Below are 18,265 nucleotides of genomic sequence, written 5' to 3' on the forward strand. Positions count from 1 at the left end.
TGCATTGAAATATAAATAAAACACATAAAAGTGGTAGAGGCACAGCATTAATATTCTTCAACTCCCACTGAAGCTTTATTTAATGAACTACAAGGCCTTGAAAGATAAAGACAGAGAATGATAACACGGCTCTCTGCTGTTACAGCTCTGTAAAGTGCAGCTGGTGTTTCAATGCTTGGAGGGCTCTCTGAGTATTCCCTATCACCACACAGTGAAGATGATGTTCAAAAACACCTCATAATAAACTCTTACACAGCCAGCTGCAGATCTGTAGGCCCTGATCAAGGATGCAGTCAATTGTAGCATTTAATGACAGTGAAATGCAAATGTGGCTCAAGAGGTTCATTAGAAAAGAATGGTGGAGATTGCAATAACTTCACTGGACAGATGCTTCTCAGGTTGCTAATGTGGACCTCAACAGAGCTGACCCCATAACTAAGCATGTGACGCAAGGTTACTTTATGATGATGGTAAAACATCTAATTAAAGGGACAAGATATTAGTAATCAAAACAAAGGGGTCACTTCTTCTCAAACAAAGTAATGCTATATAATCAAATCATACCTGGTTAATGAATTTAAAACAGTGCAAAAAGCAATTGAATAAACTAAGTAAAAATAACAATTAAATGAAATAATTCAAGGTAGTTGAACACGTTATTGTTTTCAGCTCAGTTTAGTTTCAGTTAGTTTCCACAGTGTCATTGCTACTGTTTTAATCTTTTAATTAGTACCTGTGTGATTATTTAAGCTCAGTACAATGTTCTGATACAGACATGTGGCTTTCAGTCATAATGATAGCCCCTTATCAGTAGACATACTGGTTAATGCCAGTTATGTTGACAAATGTAACCAAATTGACAAAAACTAACTATTAAAAAAATATTATGTTATTTTGGTTAGCTTTTTGGTAGATGTTATGATCCTATAGTAGCTTTCTTTTTCCACTAATAAATAAATAAATAGCAGTCCATTAGTCCAAATTATAGGTTATCGTCTCAAAACTTTGACTCACAAACTTCTGAGAAAATAACTCAAAACTGAGGGGGGGACTTCCCGTTATTAAGTCGAAATTTTGAGATAAATAAACTTTTGACTAGCTTTGACTAGTTTTTTTAGAGGTGGAAACAATCCTCCATTGGTTTCAGTTACTTAACAAAAAATAAAGTTTAAAAAAAAAATGTATTTTACCTTTCGTTTTCACACTTTTATGCCAAGTGAATCGTTTCAGAAACACCCCCTCGCTTAGCTTCCGGGTTGGTTTTCCGCGGCTCCTTTAGGAAGTTTCATCTTGCCGTATATTTCATCTTTGCTGTGGACCGGCATTTTCCCACAACACCCCGCTCCTCCTCGCACAGATGACGAAAATGGCGGACAACTCATCTTCGGTAGGCTTAAGAAAGATATAATGTTAATATAGGCACATTGACCGGTTTCAGAGTATAAATAAATGTGTTGTTATTTACAGGTCGAGATTGTGGAGGGCTGTCGCCTCCCGGTTCTTCGTAAAAACCAAGAACACGAAGACGAATGGCGTAAGTATTGTCCGTTTTTTTTTATATGCTAAGCTAATGCTAAGGAGCTCAGCTCAGCTGTTGTTACCAGAAGCCCCGGCCTCCAGTTAAAGCGCTGTAAACACCATGGCCACGGATGGTGCATGCTGCTGTAAAGTGTGTATGAATTCAATTGGAAGACTTAAGAAAACTGCTGCCACTCCCTCGGAAATTAAATTGCCAGTTCTTAATTTTACTTAGTTTCACATTTTATAGAAAAAAAGTACTAAATGCAGGTGGCATCAGTGATGTTTACAAATTTGAGAGCGAATTTATCAGGTTTTCTCTCTTACTCTCTTGGCACTCAGTTTGGTCCATAGTAATCTTTTTTAACACATTCCTTTTTAACAACAACAACAACAAAAAAATTAAAGCACAAATGGTATTTAAACCAAATTTAATTGGGCATTGCACTTAGACTTTATAATCCTGATACCTCAGCATAAATAATTACATTATAGGACATTTAAAATCTCACATTAAAGTAGATTTTGTGCACCTTTGGTTTATTTTTAGCATTGGAATGTAAACAGTAACTTTTATCACATGCCTGTGTATTTAATGTTAAGTGTGTTAAAGCTACAGTGTTTCATAGAAAAGCATCACAACGATTGTCTCTGCTTTGTACAGCACTGGCTGAAATCCTGAGTGTGAAGGAAGTTTCTAGTAGAAAGCTCTACTATGTTCACTACATTGACTGTGAGTATATTTTGTGTCAGTCGTCTTGGTTTTTCTCAAGATTTCACAGCCCCAGTTTAGTAAACATACACCAAGGTTAATTACACCTTTTAAGGTTTGTTTATTAAGTTATTATCAAAGATTGCAAAGCAGATTTGCATTTATTTAGTAATTCATTTTTTTTGTCTTATTTGGATCAATTCAGAATTATAGCTTTGTACACATAGCTTTTGATTCCCCCCCCCCCTCTTTTCCTTTCATGTTATGAGCTAAAGATCTTCACACATCAAATCACCACTCTGTCTCTCTTTGTCTGTGTGTTTAAGTCAACAAACGTCTGGATGAGTGGGTCACAACAGAAAGGCTGGACATGAAGAAGCTTCAGTTCCCCAAGAAAGATGCTAAAACACCAACCAAGAACGGTCTTTCAGGTTCCCGTCCTAGTTCTCCGGAGAGAGACAGAGAAAGAGAGAGAGAAAGAGAGCGAGAGAGAGAGAGAGAGAGAGAGAGAGAAGTGGTAAGGAGTCCACGTGTCATTTAAAGCAATGTAATTATAATTCTCACAGTATTAAGAAATGATGTCAGTCTTAATTTCTGTGTTGTGTGGTTTTTATTCATTTTATAGAAAAACCTGCATGATGGTAAATTTCATGTTTGTTGCTGTTCACTTCCATTGATGCATGGTATAAGCTTTCCATGGTCACTTTAATAAGCTGCAGTGTGCTTTATGCTGCTTGAGCACTGATTTGTAACAGTCTACCCACAGGAAATGCAGCCATAATAACAATAAAAATATAGATAAATAAAAGGGCATCATGTTATAGAGGACCCTGTTTTTAACAAAATATCAATATCCTCTTTTTTCAGTCTTACATTTCTGTGTTAATACTTCTTTATCAAACACATGCCACTCAAACGGTGAAACTCTCGTTTTATGATTAAACCTTTAGTCGGATTTTGTGTGAATTGAATTCCTCAGTATTAACCTGAGGGTTAACATGAATTATCCCAGTGTTAACCCGCTTCCTTCTCTTCCTTTCCGTTCAATTCAGAGGAAGAGTCTAGATCTCAACGTACAAACTGCCACAGCTCCTTCCAGAGGCAAAACCCTCCCCACGCCGGTACAAGTAGAATTCACCCACTCCACAAATTACTGAGACCTTTTTAAACCTGGTGTCAATGTGATTCTTGTGTGATGATCCCACTGTTAATGTAGAGCTATAAGGTAAAGTAACGTTTAATATAGAGTGTATCCAAATGAAGATTTGTAATAGGAAGTGAAGCCCATCTGCTGCCATCACATTTAATACCAGGTTTAATGGGGTGTATTTACATTGGTTAACCTGCAAATTAGCTGAGATTTGGAGAAATAAATTGATTTGCTGTGGCTATTAAAGATGCACAGTCTTAGTTCTGTCTGAAAAAGCATCTTGATATCAAGATGTCACTCTTCATTGAATACAAATGGAGTCCCCGGCTTTTAATCAAGCCTCTGATTACGTTGACATGAAAAACAAATCCCATCAAATTCACCTTTGTTTGGTTTGTTTGTATTCAATCTTAAAGCTGAATCTCTAACACTGTTTGTTTGCTGCAGAAGAGGAAAGTAGAGCCTGCCCCCGTGGCTCCTCAGGTACCCCCGGTCATCCCTGTGCCCTCCCTGCCAAGTTCAGCTGAAGCCACTCAGGCAGCTGTTTTTCCTGCCGTGAGAGAGACGCCCACCTTTAAGTCCCGTGAAGACCATGAGCTCACAACGGTAAAGAAAATCCTCTTAAATTCTCTCTCTTTTGTTTTTTTTCCTTTCTCCTATTTGCTAATGAATATCTTTTAATGTCCTACTCACAACAGAATGGCAACGCCCGACGACTCATCCCCGCTCCACCTGGGAGGAAAAGAAAAGCTAATTGTGGGGGAACTGACGAGGTGCGTTACCTTGATTTACTGCATGTTTGTGGTCGTGTTATTCGCTTCATTTTTTGAATTTGTTAAGAGTCTGTCTGTGTTTGGTTTTGTGGAGTTGTATTAGAATGCATTTTGCAAAGCGTCACAGTCCGCTCACTGGAGCATTCTCCGGTGCAGCTGGTGACATTCATTCAGACTGGTGCACGGTTCTTGCACAAGGTCTATACTGTTGTAATAGGACATATTTGTTTTATTATGGGGACCTATTGTGCTTATTTCCAGCACCATATTTTAATTCTTGGACTTTTTTAAAGTAGCTTTTCATGATTCACAATTCAAAATAATGCTTACTTATCCTGTATGAGACCCTGGTGCAGCCGCTGAGTTCATCCTCTGTCTGGAATGAGAATTATTAGCCTCGTTTCTCCTCCGTTTAAGTCCGCTTTCTTTTGATTGGCTGCTCCATGCAAAAAAAATGTTTGAGCAGCAGGTGGACGAGGTCTCCATGATGACTAATTCATGGATATCCTTAGGAATGCCGCTCTCATCACGTGGATTTAAGAGTAGAAAAACTGGCTGAAGCAGAGTGTGAGCTTTTGCCTTACAGCAATTACTTGTACATATGTTGACCTTTTGAACTCTGGCCAAATTTATTCTGACCATCCACATCTGTAAAGGTGTGCATATATGACAGAAAATAAGGAAAAGAGTAATCACTATCCCCCCAAAAAACTTTGTACCCATATAAAATGTCAACATCACTGCACAGGATTCAAATGTGATAAATTATTGCTGTCATGTATTTGTTTATAAACCCCACGTGCAATCATAATGATGAAAATGTTTTGGTTTTTTAAAGATTGCTTTGTCATTCTTTAATTTCCCCCTTTCTTTACCGTGTGTGTGTGTGTGTGTGTGTGTGTGTGTGTGTGTGTGTGTGTGTGTGTGTGTGTGTGTGTGTGTGTGTGTGTTTCCCTTTTCATTTCTCACCCACTGTTTCCCTTCTGACCACCACAAAAAATTCATTAGTGTGTTTTTATGTATTGATGTGTTCTTAGCTCGTGTTTATTGTGGTGTTTAAAACAGGGAATTACATTTGCAGCTATTTAGTTATGGCTTGTTGGCTTAACAATCCTCCTGAAAAAGAACTTGCTCTTTATTTATTTATATTTAGGTTGTTTGATTACTTTGTCATACATTTCATTCTAGCTAATGGGCACAATAACATATTATATGCTGGCAAGTATTGAGGACTGTATGTTGTGCTTTCATATATTTTTATTTTTCAGCATCAGCTCTGGCTAAATTCTGCAGCTTTTTAAAATATTCAATGAGCATTTCATTGATTCTCCTGTGTGGGTCTATGTTTGAGTTGATGTGTGGCTCTTTAAAAAAACAAAACTATCCTATTTAAATGAATCTGACCAAGAATCCTGACACCACATTTTACCAGGAGCCTGTAATTGTAATTTTGTGTCTCAAAAACGTTGTTTGACAAAACATTTTCAGCGTTTGCTGCTTTTGAGGGTTTAGTGTAACCCGGGATGTTCTGTTTTCTCCATCAAGCTACATGTACGCTGCTGTACTCTCATGTTTTATGCCAACCTGCAGCGCTCTCACATCAGCGGTGATGACAGTGGCCATTAGGTTCTTCATAAACATTAACAAATCTGTCAAATCCACATGAGATGAATGTTTGTGTTTGTTCTTTACCCCACTCTTCATTCACTGTCTAACATGTCTGTCTCTGTGATTATGATCACCAGTCAAAGCTGACGGGCTCCTCATGCAGCCAACCTGGATTTTACACATTAAAGCCTGTGTTTTTGTGTCTTTTTCTGCTAGATGATAAAGGTTTTGCAGTATAACAAGCCTCAAAGTGCCAGTGTCTTTCTACCACCACCAGAGGTCTGTTTAATTTCCTATTATTGCCCGTTGATTGTGTGTTGCTTTCCAAATTCAACTGTGCCTTAGTGGGTCCAATAAATCAGAGGTGCTGCTTACCTCAGACCCAAGTTTAGTCTTTCTGGACTAAACATGTACTCTGATTAATCATATTACCTTTTTTTTGTTGTTGTTAAAGAAATCTGTGATCAATCAGCTTTTTGTTCAAACACATTTGAAGCACTTGAGAATAACTGCTGCATAAGTGTGTCATCTGTGTAATCTTCACATTTTGTACCACCAGGATTCCCAGGACAGCTCAGATGGCATTCCCTCTGCACCCCGCATGACAGGCAGTTTAGTGTCCGATCGCAGCCATGACGACATCGTCACCCGGATGAAGAACATTGAGTGTATAGAGCTGGGACGGCACAGACTGAAGCCTTGGTACTTCTCTCCATACCCACAGGAACTCACCTCGCTGCCCATCCTCTACCTCTGTGAATTCTGTCTCAAGTACCTCAAAAGCCTCAAGTGTCTTCAGAGGCATTTGGTAAGACTTTTGTTCTCTAAACCTTGGTTATGTTAACAGCTTACACCTGAAATCTGTGCTTCTAAGATTGTTTGACATTGCTTGTGTTGTTAGGTTTATTTTTTATTTCTTTCTTTTTTCAGACCAAATGTAATCTAAGGCATCCTCCAGGCAATGAGATCTACCGCAAAGGCACCATCTCATTCTTTGAGATCGACGGCAGGAAAAACAAAGTTAGTGGTGTGATGCTTCTTTTCTTTCTTTCTTTTTTATTCACCAGATATTTATTGTTGTTTATTTGTGGTTAATACATGTTTTTATATTTTTCCAGAACTATTCCCAGAACCTGTGTTTACTCGCAAAGTGTTTCCTCGACCACAAGACGTTGTATTACGACACAGACCCTTTCCTCTTCTACGTAATGACAGAGTACGACTCCAAAGGCTTCCATATAGTGGGCTACTTCTCTAAGGTGCACAGATAAGGCAGAGAATTTTTTCCACACTGTGATAGTGCACTCATAACAGGAAATATGCCTCTATGTAAGCAGGAGTTTCCAAAGCTTATCATTATTTTTCTTCCCTTTGTGCAGGAAAAGGAATCAACTGAAGATTACAACGTTGCCTGCATCCTCACCTTGCCTCCTTACCAGCGAAGAGGTTACGGCAAACTGCTCATTGAGTTCAGTAAGTGTCGTATCATCAGCCAGTTTTTTAAGTTATGAACATTTCTGTCTTCATGTCACCTCTTGTAAACATCTGTTTGTGTCTGCCAGGTTATGAGCTGTCCAAAGTAGAAGGGAAGACGGGAACTCCCGAAAAGCCGCTTTCTGATCTCGGTCTCTTGTCCTATCGCTCTTACTGGTCCCAGACCATCTTGGAAATCCTTATGGACCTTAAACCAGACAATGGTGAAAGACCACAGATTACCATCAAGTAAGCAAATATTCTGGATCTTATATGAGCTATAAAAAAATGTTTATAGATGCATGTTTGGAGCTGAAATGTGTCGTCTTTGTACTTGCAGTGAGATCAGTGAGATCACAAGTGTAAAGAAAGAAGATGTTATTTCAACACTTCAGTACCTCAACCTAATCAACTATTATAAGGTGAGAGATGAGCACCAACTGTAAATTAACTGTTTACACTTTTCTTGAAAATACACGTTTAATTAGATTTGAAATGCTAAAGACCCAAACTCTGAAGCCTTGAATTTTTAATTTGAATAACACACAGATGGGAAATGTTTTTTCTAGAGGTAAGCCAGGGCTCGCAAAATCGCTAGCGAGGCTAGCGATTTTTTCCAGTCGGGCTACCAAAATCTATCTCTGCCCTGCCCGTCGGACTATCGTAGGAAGGAAAAATATATGTCAATGCTTTTGCATTCTTTCGGAAATGTAGCTGGGTAATTATGTCATTGGCATCGGTGAGCCACTGTCAATATGTGACATATTAAAATCGCGTTTGAATTTGCGCTTGTTTTTTGCTTTCACTTTGCAATCGCGTGAACTGTGTATAGAGAGCGACAGCACTGATCTGTGAGTGATGATAATTTGTGCACCAATTCCTCTGACATCGTCTTATCAATCGTTACCTTACTATGCAAACATGACAAGTGAAATCTCCCGCAGCAAGCTTAAACATGTGAGAGGTTGATCGCGCAGAGAATCGGTTAGTTATGTCTATAACTTCTGTTCCCTGAAGGAGAGGAACGAGGTACAACACATAAGTATGGGATATCACGCCCTCGCGTGTCCTGGCTGAAGAAACCTTTATTCACGCCTTTACGGCAGATGACGTGTGATGACACGCGCAAGGCCCCGCCCGCACATATAGCCGCTGCCATCACCGTCATCCCTCAGTTCGATAGCCGCTCTTCACCGAGCCAACTGCTCAGTGGGGCCACCCTGTGTTGTACCTCGTTCCTCTCCTTCAGGGAACAGAAGTTATAGACATAACTAACCGTTCCCTTTCAGTCGATTCACTCGGTACAACACATAAGTATGGGACCTATATACACGCCCCGCAGAGCAGCCACCGAACCGGAACGGGACCACCACATCCTTAGTGAGTGGTAGACCCAGCAGAAAGGACAGCATGAGCCACCGAAGGGGCTGTAACGTCCAACCGATAAAACCGCACAAAAGTGTGCGGCGACGCCCAATTAGCCGCTGCACAAATATCAGCCACAGGCACCCCTCTAAAAAGAGCCCATGAGGTCGCCATCCCCCTGGTGGAATGAGCTCCCACCCCGTGGGGCAACGCAAAACCTCCGGTGCTGTATGCCAGCGAGATAGCTTCTACAATCCAGTGGGACAGCCTCTGTCTGGACAGAGCTCTACCTCTATTCGGATTAGCGAAGCAGACAAACAACTGGTCACACAAACGCACATCCCGAGTGCGCTCAATGTAGGTGCGTAGCGCACGCACCGGACAAAGAGAATGCACCCTCCTCTGCTCCTCAGATTCAAAAGGAGGGGAGCAAAAGCTCAGCAACTCAAACTCCATTGAACTATAAGATGCAGGCATGACCTTGGGAAGATAGGCGGCATTCGGACGCAATACGACCTTGCGGCCATCAGGAGAAAACTGCGTGCAGGCAGGATGCACAGACAGCGCATGAAGGTCCCCCACTCGCTTCGCCGAGGCCAAAGCGAGAAGTAATGCGGTCTTATACGAAAGAAGTTTCATATCTACCGACTCAACGGGTTCAAACGGAGGGCCACAAAGGGCCTCCAGCACCAAAGACAAGTCCCAAGCCGGGACACTGGACTTAAGCACGGGCCTCAGCCGGCGAACCCCTTTCAGAAAACGCACGGCGAGGGGATGCGCACCTGGTGTCACCCCGTCAAAACCGATATGACAAGCAGATATAGCCGCTAAATAAACCTTGATCGTCGAAAACGAAAGGCCTTTATCCAACAGCTCCTGCAGGAATGTCAAAACATCCACAATAGAGCACTGAAATGGGAGAGTGTGGCGGTCCTGGCACCATCGCTCGAAGGCTCGCCATTTGTAAGCGTACAAGCCTCTAGTAGACGAGGCCCTGGCGCTCTGAATCGTCGCTACCACACTAGGTGGCAGACCCTTAGCAACCAAGTTTAACCTCTCAGCAGGTAAGCATGAAGGTGCCACAGATCCGGGCGCGGATGAAACACTTCCCCCCCCGCCTGAGAGAGGAGATCCCTGCGGAGAGGAAGCTGCCAAGGACTTGCTGCAAGCAGGCTGATTATTTCTGCATACCACGACTTCGCAGGCCACCAAGGGGCCACCAGGATCAGAGAGAGGGAATGCCGACGCACCCTCTCCAGAATTGGAGATATCATTTCCACTGGGGGAAATGCATACAGGAGCACGTCTGGCCATTGGTGCGCTAGCGCGTCCAAGCCCAAGGGTGCATCGTGGTCGATTATGGAGAAGTACAGGGGGCAGTGAGCATTCACCCTGGAAGCAAAAAGATCTATTTGCGCCTCGCCAAATAGATCCCAAATCTGAGCCACTATTGAAGGGTGTAACCTCCATTCTCTCACCAGAGGACCCCCCCTGGAGAGAAGGTCCGGCCCCAGGTTCAGGTGGCCCGGGACATGGGTGGCTCTTAGAGTCAGAAAATGAACACTGCACCATAACAGCAGAGAGCGAGACAGCTGCAACAGGGGAAGAGAGCGTGTTCCTCCCTGCCTGTTTATATAAGACACCACTGTTGAATTGTCCGTCCTGACTAAGACATGCTGGCCCTGCAGGACTGGACGGAAACGCTTTAGAGCTAAGAACACTGCTAACAGCTCTAAGTGGTTGATGTGCAGCTGGCGCTAAGCCGCGGACCAGATCCCTCTCACTGACGCACCCTCGCACAGCGCTCCCCACCCACTTAGGGAAGCATCTGTGGACACCACCTTGCGAAACAACACCCTCCCAATCCGAGAGCCCTGGTGCAGTAGCCCGGGCTCCCTCCAAGGACGGAGAGCTAGCATGCAAGACGCAGTTACCGGCAGCCTCCTCCGGAGGTGACGCGAAGCACACAAACGGTGAGAGAGAGTCCAGCGTTGAAACGCTCTCATTTTCAACAGCCCAAGCGGCACTACGGCGATCATAGATGCCATCATGCCCAACAAGCGCAATATCGTCTGGAAACGCAGTCTGCGTCCCAGCTGAAATTGAGCGAGGCAGCGATGAAACGCGGCCACTCTGTGCTCTGACAACCGTGCGCGGCTGGAAAGAGAGCATATTTCCAGACCGAGAAAAGCGATCTGTTGACCTGGGATTAGCGAGCTCTTCTGAAAGTTCACAGAGAACCCCAGTGTCTGAATGTGTGACAGAACCCGCGACAGCTGCGTCTCCGCCTGTTCTCTGGAGCAAGCCACGAGAGCCCAGTCGTCCAGGTAGGCCAAGATGCGGATGCCCCTCTTCCTGAGGGGCGCTAGCGCTGCCTCGGCACATTTCGTAAAGGTGCGGGGAGCGAGCGACAGCCCGAACGGCAGCACTAGGTATTCGTAGGCTACGCCCTCGAATGCAAACCTCAGAAACTGCCTGTGTTTCGGGTGTATAGCGACATGAAAATAAGCATCTGTTAGATCGATTGTCGCAAACCAATCTCCCGGGCCGACTGCACTCAGGAGCTGTCTGAGTGTTAGCATCTTGAACCTGTACGTTCGCAGGTACGTGTTCAAGACTCGCAGGTCGAGGATGGGACGAAGCCCTCCCCCTTTCTTCGGAATGACAAAATAACGGCTGTACCAACCTTTGTCCGTCTCCGAAGCGGGGACCACCCGTATTGCTCTCTTCTGTAATAGCGCCTGTATTTCCTCTCTGAGTACCAAGGCTGCCTCGGGGTTGACAATCGTGTTCACGACTCTTTGGAAACGAGGCAGCTTGACCCGGAACTGCAACCGGTAACCCATGGCAACGGTTTGCAGCACCCACGGAGAGGGGGCGCAAGCGCGCCACTGAGGGAAGTGAGCAGCCAGCCGGCTGGCCTGCAGCACTGACGGCGGGGCGCCGTCGCCCCCCAGTGTGTCTGCAGGGGACTGCATCCCCTGCCTGACCTGGCTCATTTCGCCTGCAGGTTGAGCATTTGAGATTGTTTGAGAGTAAACAACACTCTTTATTGATTGCAACATGGGAACATGTACATTTATACATTTTGTTGGGTGCACCTTTTCCGGGGCATAACAATGAAAAACAGCGGGAACACTCGATGTGGTCGCTTGAACATTCAACACATCTGAACCGTGTGCAGGGGTTATGTGCTTGGGAGACCGCGATAGGGAAGTGCAGCGCCTTCTGGGGCTGACAACCTGAACAGAACTTAAGCGGCACCTCTTGTGCGGCAACAGAGGGGTAAGAGCAGCGTCTCCCTGCTGCCGGATCCCTTCCCCACTCGCAATCACAGCTAGGAGGGCTGAGGCTTCTTCCTCCTGGGCGTCGGGTCCCGTCGGGGGCCCGGGGGAGGGCCTTTGCCCCAGGCCGACTGGCGTGGAGCTCGGGCCGGAGTACGTGCTCTCGCCGGCGGCCCTCCCACTCCAGCAGTGGGCGCCGGTCTCTTGCCAGCTGTCAGAGGAGCGGCGGGCCTGTGAGAGCTAGCAGTGGGCTTGGGCTGGGGCTGGCGTCTGGGGATGATGTCGCGCAGAGCTTCCGTCTGCTTCTTCCTCAGATCGAATCTAGCCTGAATGGCTTCAAGTGAATGTCCGAATAACCCAGCCGCAGACACTGGTGCGTCCAGATACACAGCTCTGTCTCTATCAGGGACGTCGGAGAGGGTCAGCCACAGGTGCCTCTGCGCCACCACTGTCGAAGCCATCCCTCTGCCCAGGGAGAGCGCTGCACAGCGAGACGCACGGAGGATGTAATCCGTGGTGACTCTAACCTCGTTAAGAAGAGGTGACAGCGGGCTGTCCTCCGGAACCAGCGATCCAAGCTCCGCCAGGCACATTGCTTGGTACGTCTGGAGCATGGTGACGGAGCTCATGGCTCGAGCGGTGCCGGCCTGAGCCCGATAAATCTTCTCCAGCTGCGAGGCCGAGAATCTGCAGTGCTTGGACGGCAGAGTTGCGGGGCCACCGACACCATGGTTATGGGACGGGGCCAGATAAGCAGCCAGAGACGGCTCCATAGGGGGTGGGTTAGCTAAACCAGCTCCCTCGGCGCCGTCCAATTCCATGTACTGTCCATAGCCGGGCACAGTGACGCGGGTAGACAGAGGTTTGTCCCATGACGCTGTTAGCTCGCAGAGAAAGTCTGGGAACATGGGGAGGCAGTTTTTGGCCGTTGCGGGCTCCGGTGGAAGGAAAAAACCCGCAAACCGCGACGGCTTCCGAGCTGGTGGAGGAGAGGGCCAGTCCACCTGCAGCTTCTCAGCGGCACGGCGAAACAGGGAGAAAAGAGAGGTGTCATCGTGGCCGACCGGCGCAGCAGCGGCGGCATATTGGGTCGACAATGAGCTCTCCTGCTCATCCTCCGACAAACCATGGATGTCCAGGCCGATGTCCAGCACGTCATCGTCTTCCTGGGGAGCGCTGGCGGGCTTCAACCCAGGCTGAAGCCCGTCAGCGCTCCTGCATGGTTCCGGTCCGTCATCGGCTAACCCGTCAACGTATTCCATGTGGTCAGCCCAGCTAATCGCGGGGACATCGACCTGAAAATTTTCGTCTTCGGACTCGGACGAAGCCGGGGCTCCAGACTCGGAAAGAAGAGGGTCATGCCGTGCGACAGCCGAGCGTCCCAGCACTCTTTCCACAAACGTCACCCGTCTTTCCAGGGTCGAGCGTCGGAGCTGGCGACAAAACGCACAAGCTTCGGGCTCCGTCAACGCTCTCCTAGCGTGGACGATCCCCAGGCAGACAGGGCAGGCATCGTGCTGGTCGCTGTCGTGCAAAGAGAAACCACATCCCTGAGGACAGGGGCGAACAGAAGATTTCTGCTTTGCTCGCTTCGGTTTGGAGTCCATTCCCAAAACGCAAAGCGAAACGCTGCACAAGAAAAACTTGAAAATAGCGCTCCGCGGGCAGCCTACGCACCAGCTGGGCGGTGGAGGCTAACACCAACAGGGGCAGTTAAGCTAGGTTCAAGTTGGCAGACAACGGAGCTAACTAGCAGTAGCTAGCTAGCCCAACTCAGCAGAGGTGTTCTCAGCGAGGTGAAGAGCGTAAGAACTGAGGGATGACGGTGATGGCAGCGGCTATATGTGCGGGCGGGGCCTTGCGCGTGTCATCACACGTCATCTGCCGTAAAGGCGTGAATAAAGGTTTCTTCAGCCAGGACACGCGAGGGCGTGATATCCCATACTTATGTGTTGTACCGAGTGAATCGACTGAAAGGGAACGCTGAGCGTTATGTGAGTGCCTGTGTAAAAGCAGCAGGATATATATTTTAGTTCTGCTGAGCCAAATAAGACAGGTCAGGGTGAAGAAGTGACAGCCAAAGAAAAGCTTACCACAAAACGGAAAAGTTATGACAAATCAGACTATAAGGCAAAAAGAAAGTGCAGCTTTATGGTTTCATGGACAAAAGAATTTCTGTGGCTGCAATATGACGAGCTATATAACCGGGGCTGCACATAAGTGGTCCGCAGGTGCGCATTCGCTGTCAAAATAAAAAACGCGCACAAGATAAGAAGTTGCAACGCGTGTTTGCGTACATAAGATTTTCAGGAGGAGGACAGACATTTGTTTAGAACTCTTAAAGATGTCGAAGAATCAAGCTCCTTTAAGCAATTACTTTGGTGTTCCTCCACCTCCAAAGAAATGTCAGGAGTCTTTTGTGGTTCGGACCTCCTGCAACCACTTTTCCGTATTCTCGGGAAAGTGGTTGCAGGAGGTGAGCTGGCTTCAAACAAATGATGAACGCACAGAGATGTGGTGCAGAATGTGCCATGAAAATCCCACTCTAGCGGACAAAAACAGTGCTTTTTATATGGACGCAAACGCGCGTTGCAACTTCTTATCTGGTGCGCGTCTTTTATTTTGACAGCGAATGCGCACATGCGGACCACTTATGTGCACCCGTGTAAATAACATAATGTTCTGCCGGGTGTGTTGTTGGTTTTCTCTCGATTTCTGAGTCGACAAGCGCCTTTGTTACTGGAACCAGTCATTTTAAGAAAGGCCCCCATTAGAACCTATGAGAAATGCAAGAAATGCATTGTTGCTCAGTCTGCAATATCTTTCCCAGAACAAACACCAATTGCAAATAACATACTAAAAATAAACCTGAGAAATCTGTTTAGAACAGCGTACTATGTTGCAAAGAGTGAACTACCACTGGCAAAATTTAGCAGTCTTTGCAAACTTCAAAAAGCAAATGGCCTAGATCTTGGTTCCACTTGTCTCTTACCTGTGACTTCAGTGGAAATTTCAAATTCAGGATCTGACACAGACTGATTCATGTCCTACACAGTTCTTACAAGTTCATAGAAATTTCTGTTCAATTAGAGCCAAGTATTTGAGTTGATGATTGTAATTTTTATACAATGTTGTAATTTGTGTTTCAACAATTTTTTGATTAATGTTTTGTTTCCTTTACAATATTATACATTAATGTATAATATTGTAAAGGAAACAAAACATCAATCAAAAAATTGCTCTCTTTGTTATTCGGGCTACTTAAATTTATTTTGGGCTGCTAAAAACTGAAGAGTCCCTGCCCAAAGGGCTACCTGGGATTTTGAAATTTTGCGAGCCCTGTAAGCAGAATTCTAGCACCCGTTCAGCTTGGTGATTCGTCACTTAGAAGTCTTTTTTTTCTCCTTAACCAAATGAAAGAGGTTGAATGTTCGTTCGGCGAGCTTTGAAGATAAAAAAAAGAAAAAAGAAATAGTAGAAACTAAACGGCGAGCTGTGACTTCACGCATATATGGGCTAAATCAACACTGATCATGGGGAAGTGGGCGGGACCACAGATGATTTTTCTCAACTTCCCATGAAGCGACTGAAGCGACTACCAGTGAGATTGAACAATACTGCCGATTCATGTATGATCTGGCAATAAAAACATTCTAGCGTTACCTAGGCCCTGAATGTGAGACCATTCGTGAGCGACCATCTTTGAACAGAGGCGGTGGTTTACGACACCAACTCTCTGCCATTTATAATCCAGTTTTGAGATCCCTCCCCAGACGCCTTAACGCCCACTCACATCCTGGGCCATCTGACCTCAGGAATTCGCATGATAAGGTGGGGCCAGGTTTCACAATGAACTCACCCGAAACTCTGGCTGATTGGGACCCACACCCAGTTTCACACCTTGGCTCAGGCGATTAGAGGATCATCAGGGGGTCCTTTTGTCCCTCTGTGGGGGGATACTCCCACTAGGTTTATATCTGGGACTCTCCACCATTTGACCTTAGAACTGAAGAAGCTTCTCGGATGAGAGGCGAAACGTCTTCAAGTAACTTAAAGAAGTCCAGACGCTTTTCTTTGCAAGCTCCTTTGACTACGATGACCTGGATGACTGAGAACCTTCACAGACAAACAGCACAAAAAGACTGCACATTCCAAAGATTCTCCATAGGGTTAAAGCCTGGACTTTCTATTGGTCATTACAGTGTAAAAAACGCTGTTGTTTTGTAAACAATGATTTTAAATCCAGGTGGTGACTTTGTCTCAGCTCAGCTTTAGTATACCACATGCCAGTCTCTCGCAGCAGTAATCATTACTCGTGGGTTTGCCTCATTGTAGCAGTTTTTTTGTTTTTTAATACTCCTTTTGTGGCTTTCAAAGTGCAAAAGCCCTAATTTAATGGCTTTGTGAGGAAAAGCAGTAACACTCCCAGAGCGGGAGGTGTTGCTACGACACTGCAGCCGCACCTTAAATATTTAAGGCTCTGTTTTGTGAGTTGAAGAAGTTGAAAGCAGTGGAGCATCAGCATCTTTTCAAATGAGCAGATAAAATGATGTGTACTGACTTTGGTTTCTTGAATGCAGGGTCAGTACATTCTGACTCTGTCAGAGGACATTGTGGAGGGACACGAGAGAGCCATGCAGAAGCGGCACCTGCGCATAGATCCTAAATGCCTTCACTTCACTCCAAAGGACTGGAGCAAAAGGGGGAAGTGGTAGAGTTGGTTGCTGAATGACGCCAGAACCAGGGCAGCAGACACCCGACGCGAACGGTGGATCAGATCAAGGTTTCCCCTCGGCTTTCTCATCAAGAACCCAGGACTTCTCTTCGATAAACAGTGAACATGAATTGTTTTGTTAAACGTTCATTCTATATCGTGAATCTAAAAGGCCGTCAAACCTGGGCAGAGGGAGAGACTGGTTAACAGTAACACCGCCAAAAACACAACACACCTTCTACTGTGTAAAAGATCCTGTTTATGATCAAAACAGTGCATTAAAAATGACAAAAAGGTGACTGTCTATCAGTGTAAAATGACAAACGCACAAACCACTGAAAGGTTGTTTTTATACACGTGATTTTAGATCCTATAGAACTGCTTCATCTGTTAGTCCACATTTTGTAAAACTCAAGTACATTTATTTGCTCTTCTTGTTGTTGTTGCTGTTCCCTTGACTACCACTGTGGCCACACCCTCTCATCTGCCATGTAAAAATGTTGTCATTAGGATCATTCGTATTCCAACAAAGTTCACTAGAGTCATAATTAAGAAACAAAACTAATGCCTGAACAACACTCCAAAATTTACTTTTTTCTACTTTGAAGGTTTTTCAAAGGTTGTTTTTTTTTTTTTCCAAGGCTTCAGGACCTCTAAAACCTCTTCCTGGGTATAAAAGATTGAATAGTTGTTATTAGGAACTAAAATCAGACTGTGGATACTTTTATACTCTCCCTGTGACTAAGGCAGATGTTTATTTTGAGAGTTTAAAGAGGGAAATTGTACATTAAGACTTTTTTGGGGGGGGGGTAAGTTTTTCTTCGAGTGCCTGAATATTAATGTTTCTTAGCTAATAATAATTATAATGCATCAGGCTGTGTTTTTAGTGTCACTTTACTAGGCTCATTTATAAATGTGAACAGCCCAATACTTTTGCATTATTTATTACATAAAACTCAGAACTAGGCATCAGTTATGTTACACGTTTGTGCAGTTATATATGTTCTTGGTTTGTGATCATTCAGGCCAATATTTCTTTTTCTTTTTTTTCATCACTCAAGCATATCAACCCCCTCTTGATTTAAACGTATATTTGCCGTGTCTGTACATACTGATGACAGAAGCCATGTTGAACTTTAAGGAATGTAAATTTCATGTACAGTCGTCTTTCTTTTTTACTCAATGTTATCTAACAAGCTGCACAATGTTTAAAAAAAAAAAGACCTAAAAGTGATATCTTACCTTCAGTTTTGTGTTTTATGTTTACATGTCAGAAAAGGATGTTGAAATGATTTAGTATATCTTTATGTGGAACACTTCAGAGCGTTTGAACGTTTGATATAAAAAGAAAAGAAAAGCTGGCTGAATTGATTAAAAACAACGCGTCTTTATTGTGTTTATTCTGGTCTGAGAGCCACTTTCATCTGTGTGGACAGGTTAAGCCATGTAAATGAATGTAACAAATTCCCAGTGGACACAGTGCATAAAGAGGGTGTTCAAAATTGAGTTAGTTTGTATGTAAAATTAAATTACATACATTTTTATGTAAAATGAATGCAGTTCATGTCAGAATGTGCAGTTTGGCAAGAAATTATTACTGCACCAGGAATGTGAAACAAGCTATCCAGCTTTGAGATCCGGTTGTCAAAAGGTGCCATACAGCCCAAT

General features: G+C 44.6%; 1 protein-coding gene across 4 annotated transcripts; it reads left to right on the forward strand.

Annotated features, from left to right (window-relative positions):
* Positions 1-1,299: 1,299 nt before the first annotated feature.
* Positions 1,300-17,978, forward strand: LOC146660503 (histone acetyltransferase KAT5-like). Of its 4 annotated transcripts, none has more exons than XM_085420393.1 (15): positions 1,300-1,387; positions 1,468-1,534; positions 2,183-2,251; positions 2,557-2,747; positions 3,283-3,357; positions 3,828-3,986; positions 4,079-4,153; positions 5,978-6,040; positions 6,321-6,569; positions 6,692-6,781; positions 6,880-7,020; positions 7,141-7,234; positions 7,324-7,483; positions 7,575-7,656; positions 16,464-17,978. In XM_085420393.1, exons 1-15 carry the CDS (start codon positions 1,358-1,360, stop codon positions 16,596-16,598), a joined length of 1,680 nt encoding a protein of 559 aa, XP_085276519.1. In that variant the 5' UTR covers positions 1,300-1,357; the 3' UTR covers positions 16,599-17,978. The 4 variants fall into 4 exon arrangements, with proteins under 4 accessions (XP_085276519.1, XP_085276520.1, XP_085276521.1 ...); XM_085420394.1 differs by having other exon boundaries at positions 1,301-1,387; positions 3,283-3,351; XM_085420395.1 differs by lacking the exons at positions 1,300-1,387; positions 1,468-1,534 and having other exon boundaries at positions 3,291-3,357.
* Positions 17,979-18,265: the final 287 nt, after the last annotated feature.

The sequence above is a fragment of the Rhamphochromis longiceps genome, linkage group LG10, assembly GCF_057381845.1.
Source record: "Rhamphochromis longiceps isolate RC_006_pf linkage group LG10, R_longiceps_female_GT1.1, whole genome shotgun sequence".
Taxonomy (NCBI): Eukaryota; Metazoa; Chordata; class Actinopteri; order Cichliformes; family Cichlidae; genus Rhamphochromis; species Rhamphochromis longiceps.

Bases quoted from the DNA above. Each gene is read 5' to 3' on its own strand.
- LOC146660503 (XM_085420393.1), top strand. From the start codon at position 1,358: ATGACGAAAATGGCGGACAACTCATCTTCG. The intron at 1,388-1,467 runs GTAGGCTTAAGA...TGTTATTTACAG, and splicing joins TGGCGGACAACTCATCTTCG to GTCGAGATTGTGGAGGGCTG. The intron at 3,987-4,078 runs GTAAAGAAAATC...TACTCACAACAG, and splicing joins AAGACCATGAGCTCACAACG to AATGGCAACGCCCGACGACT.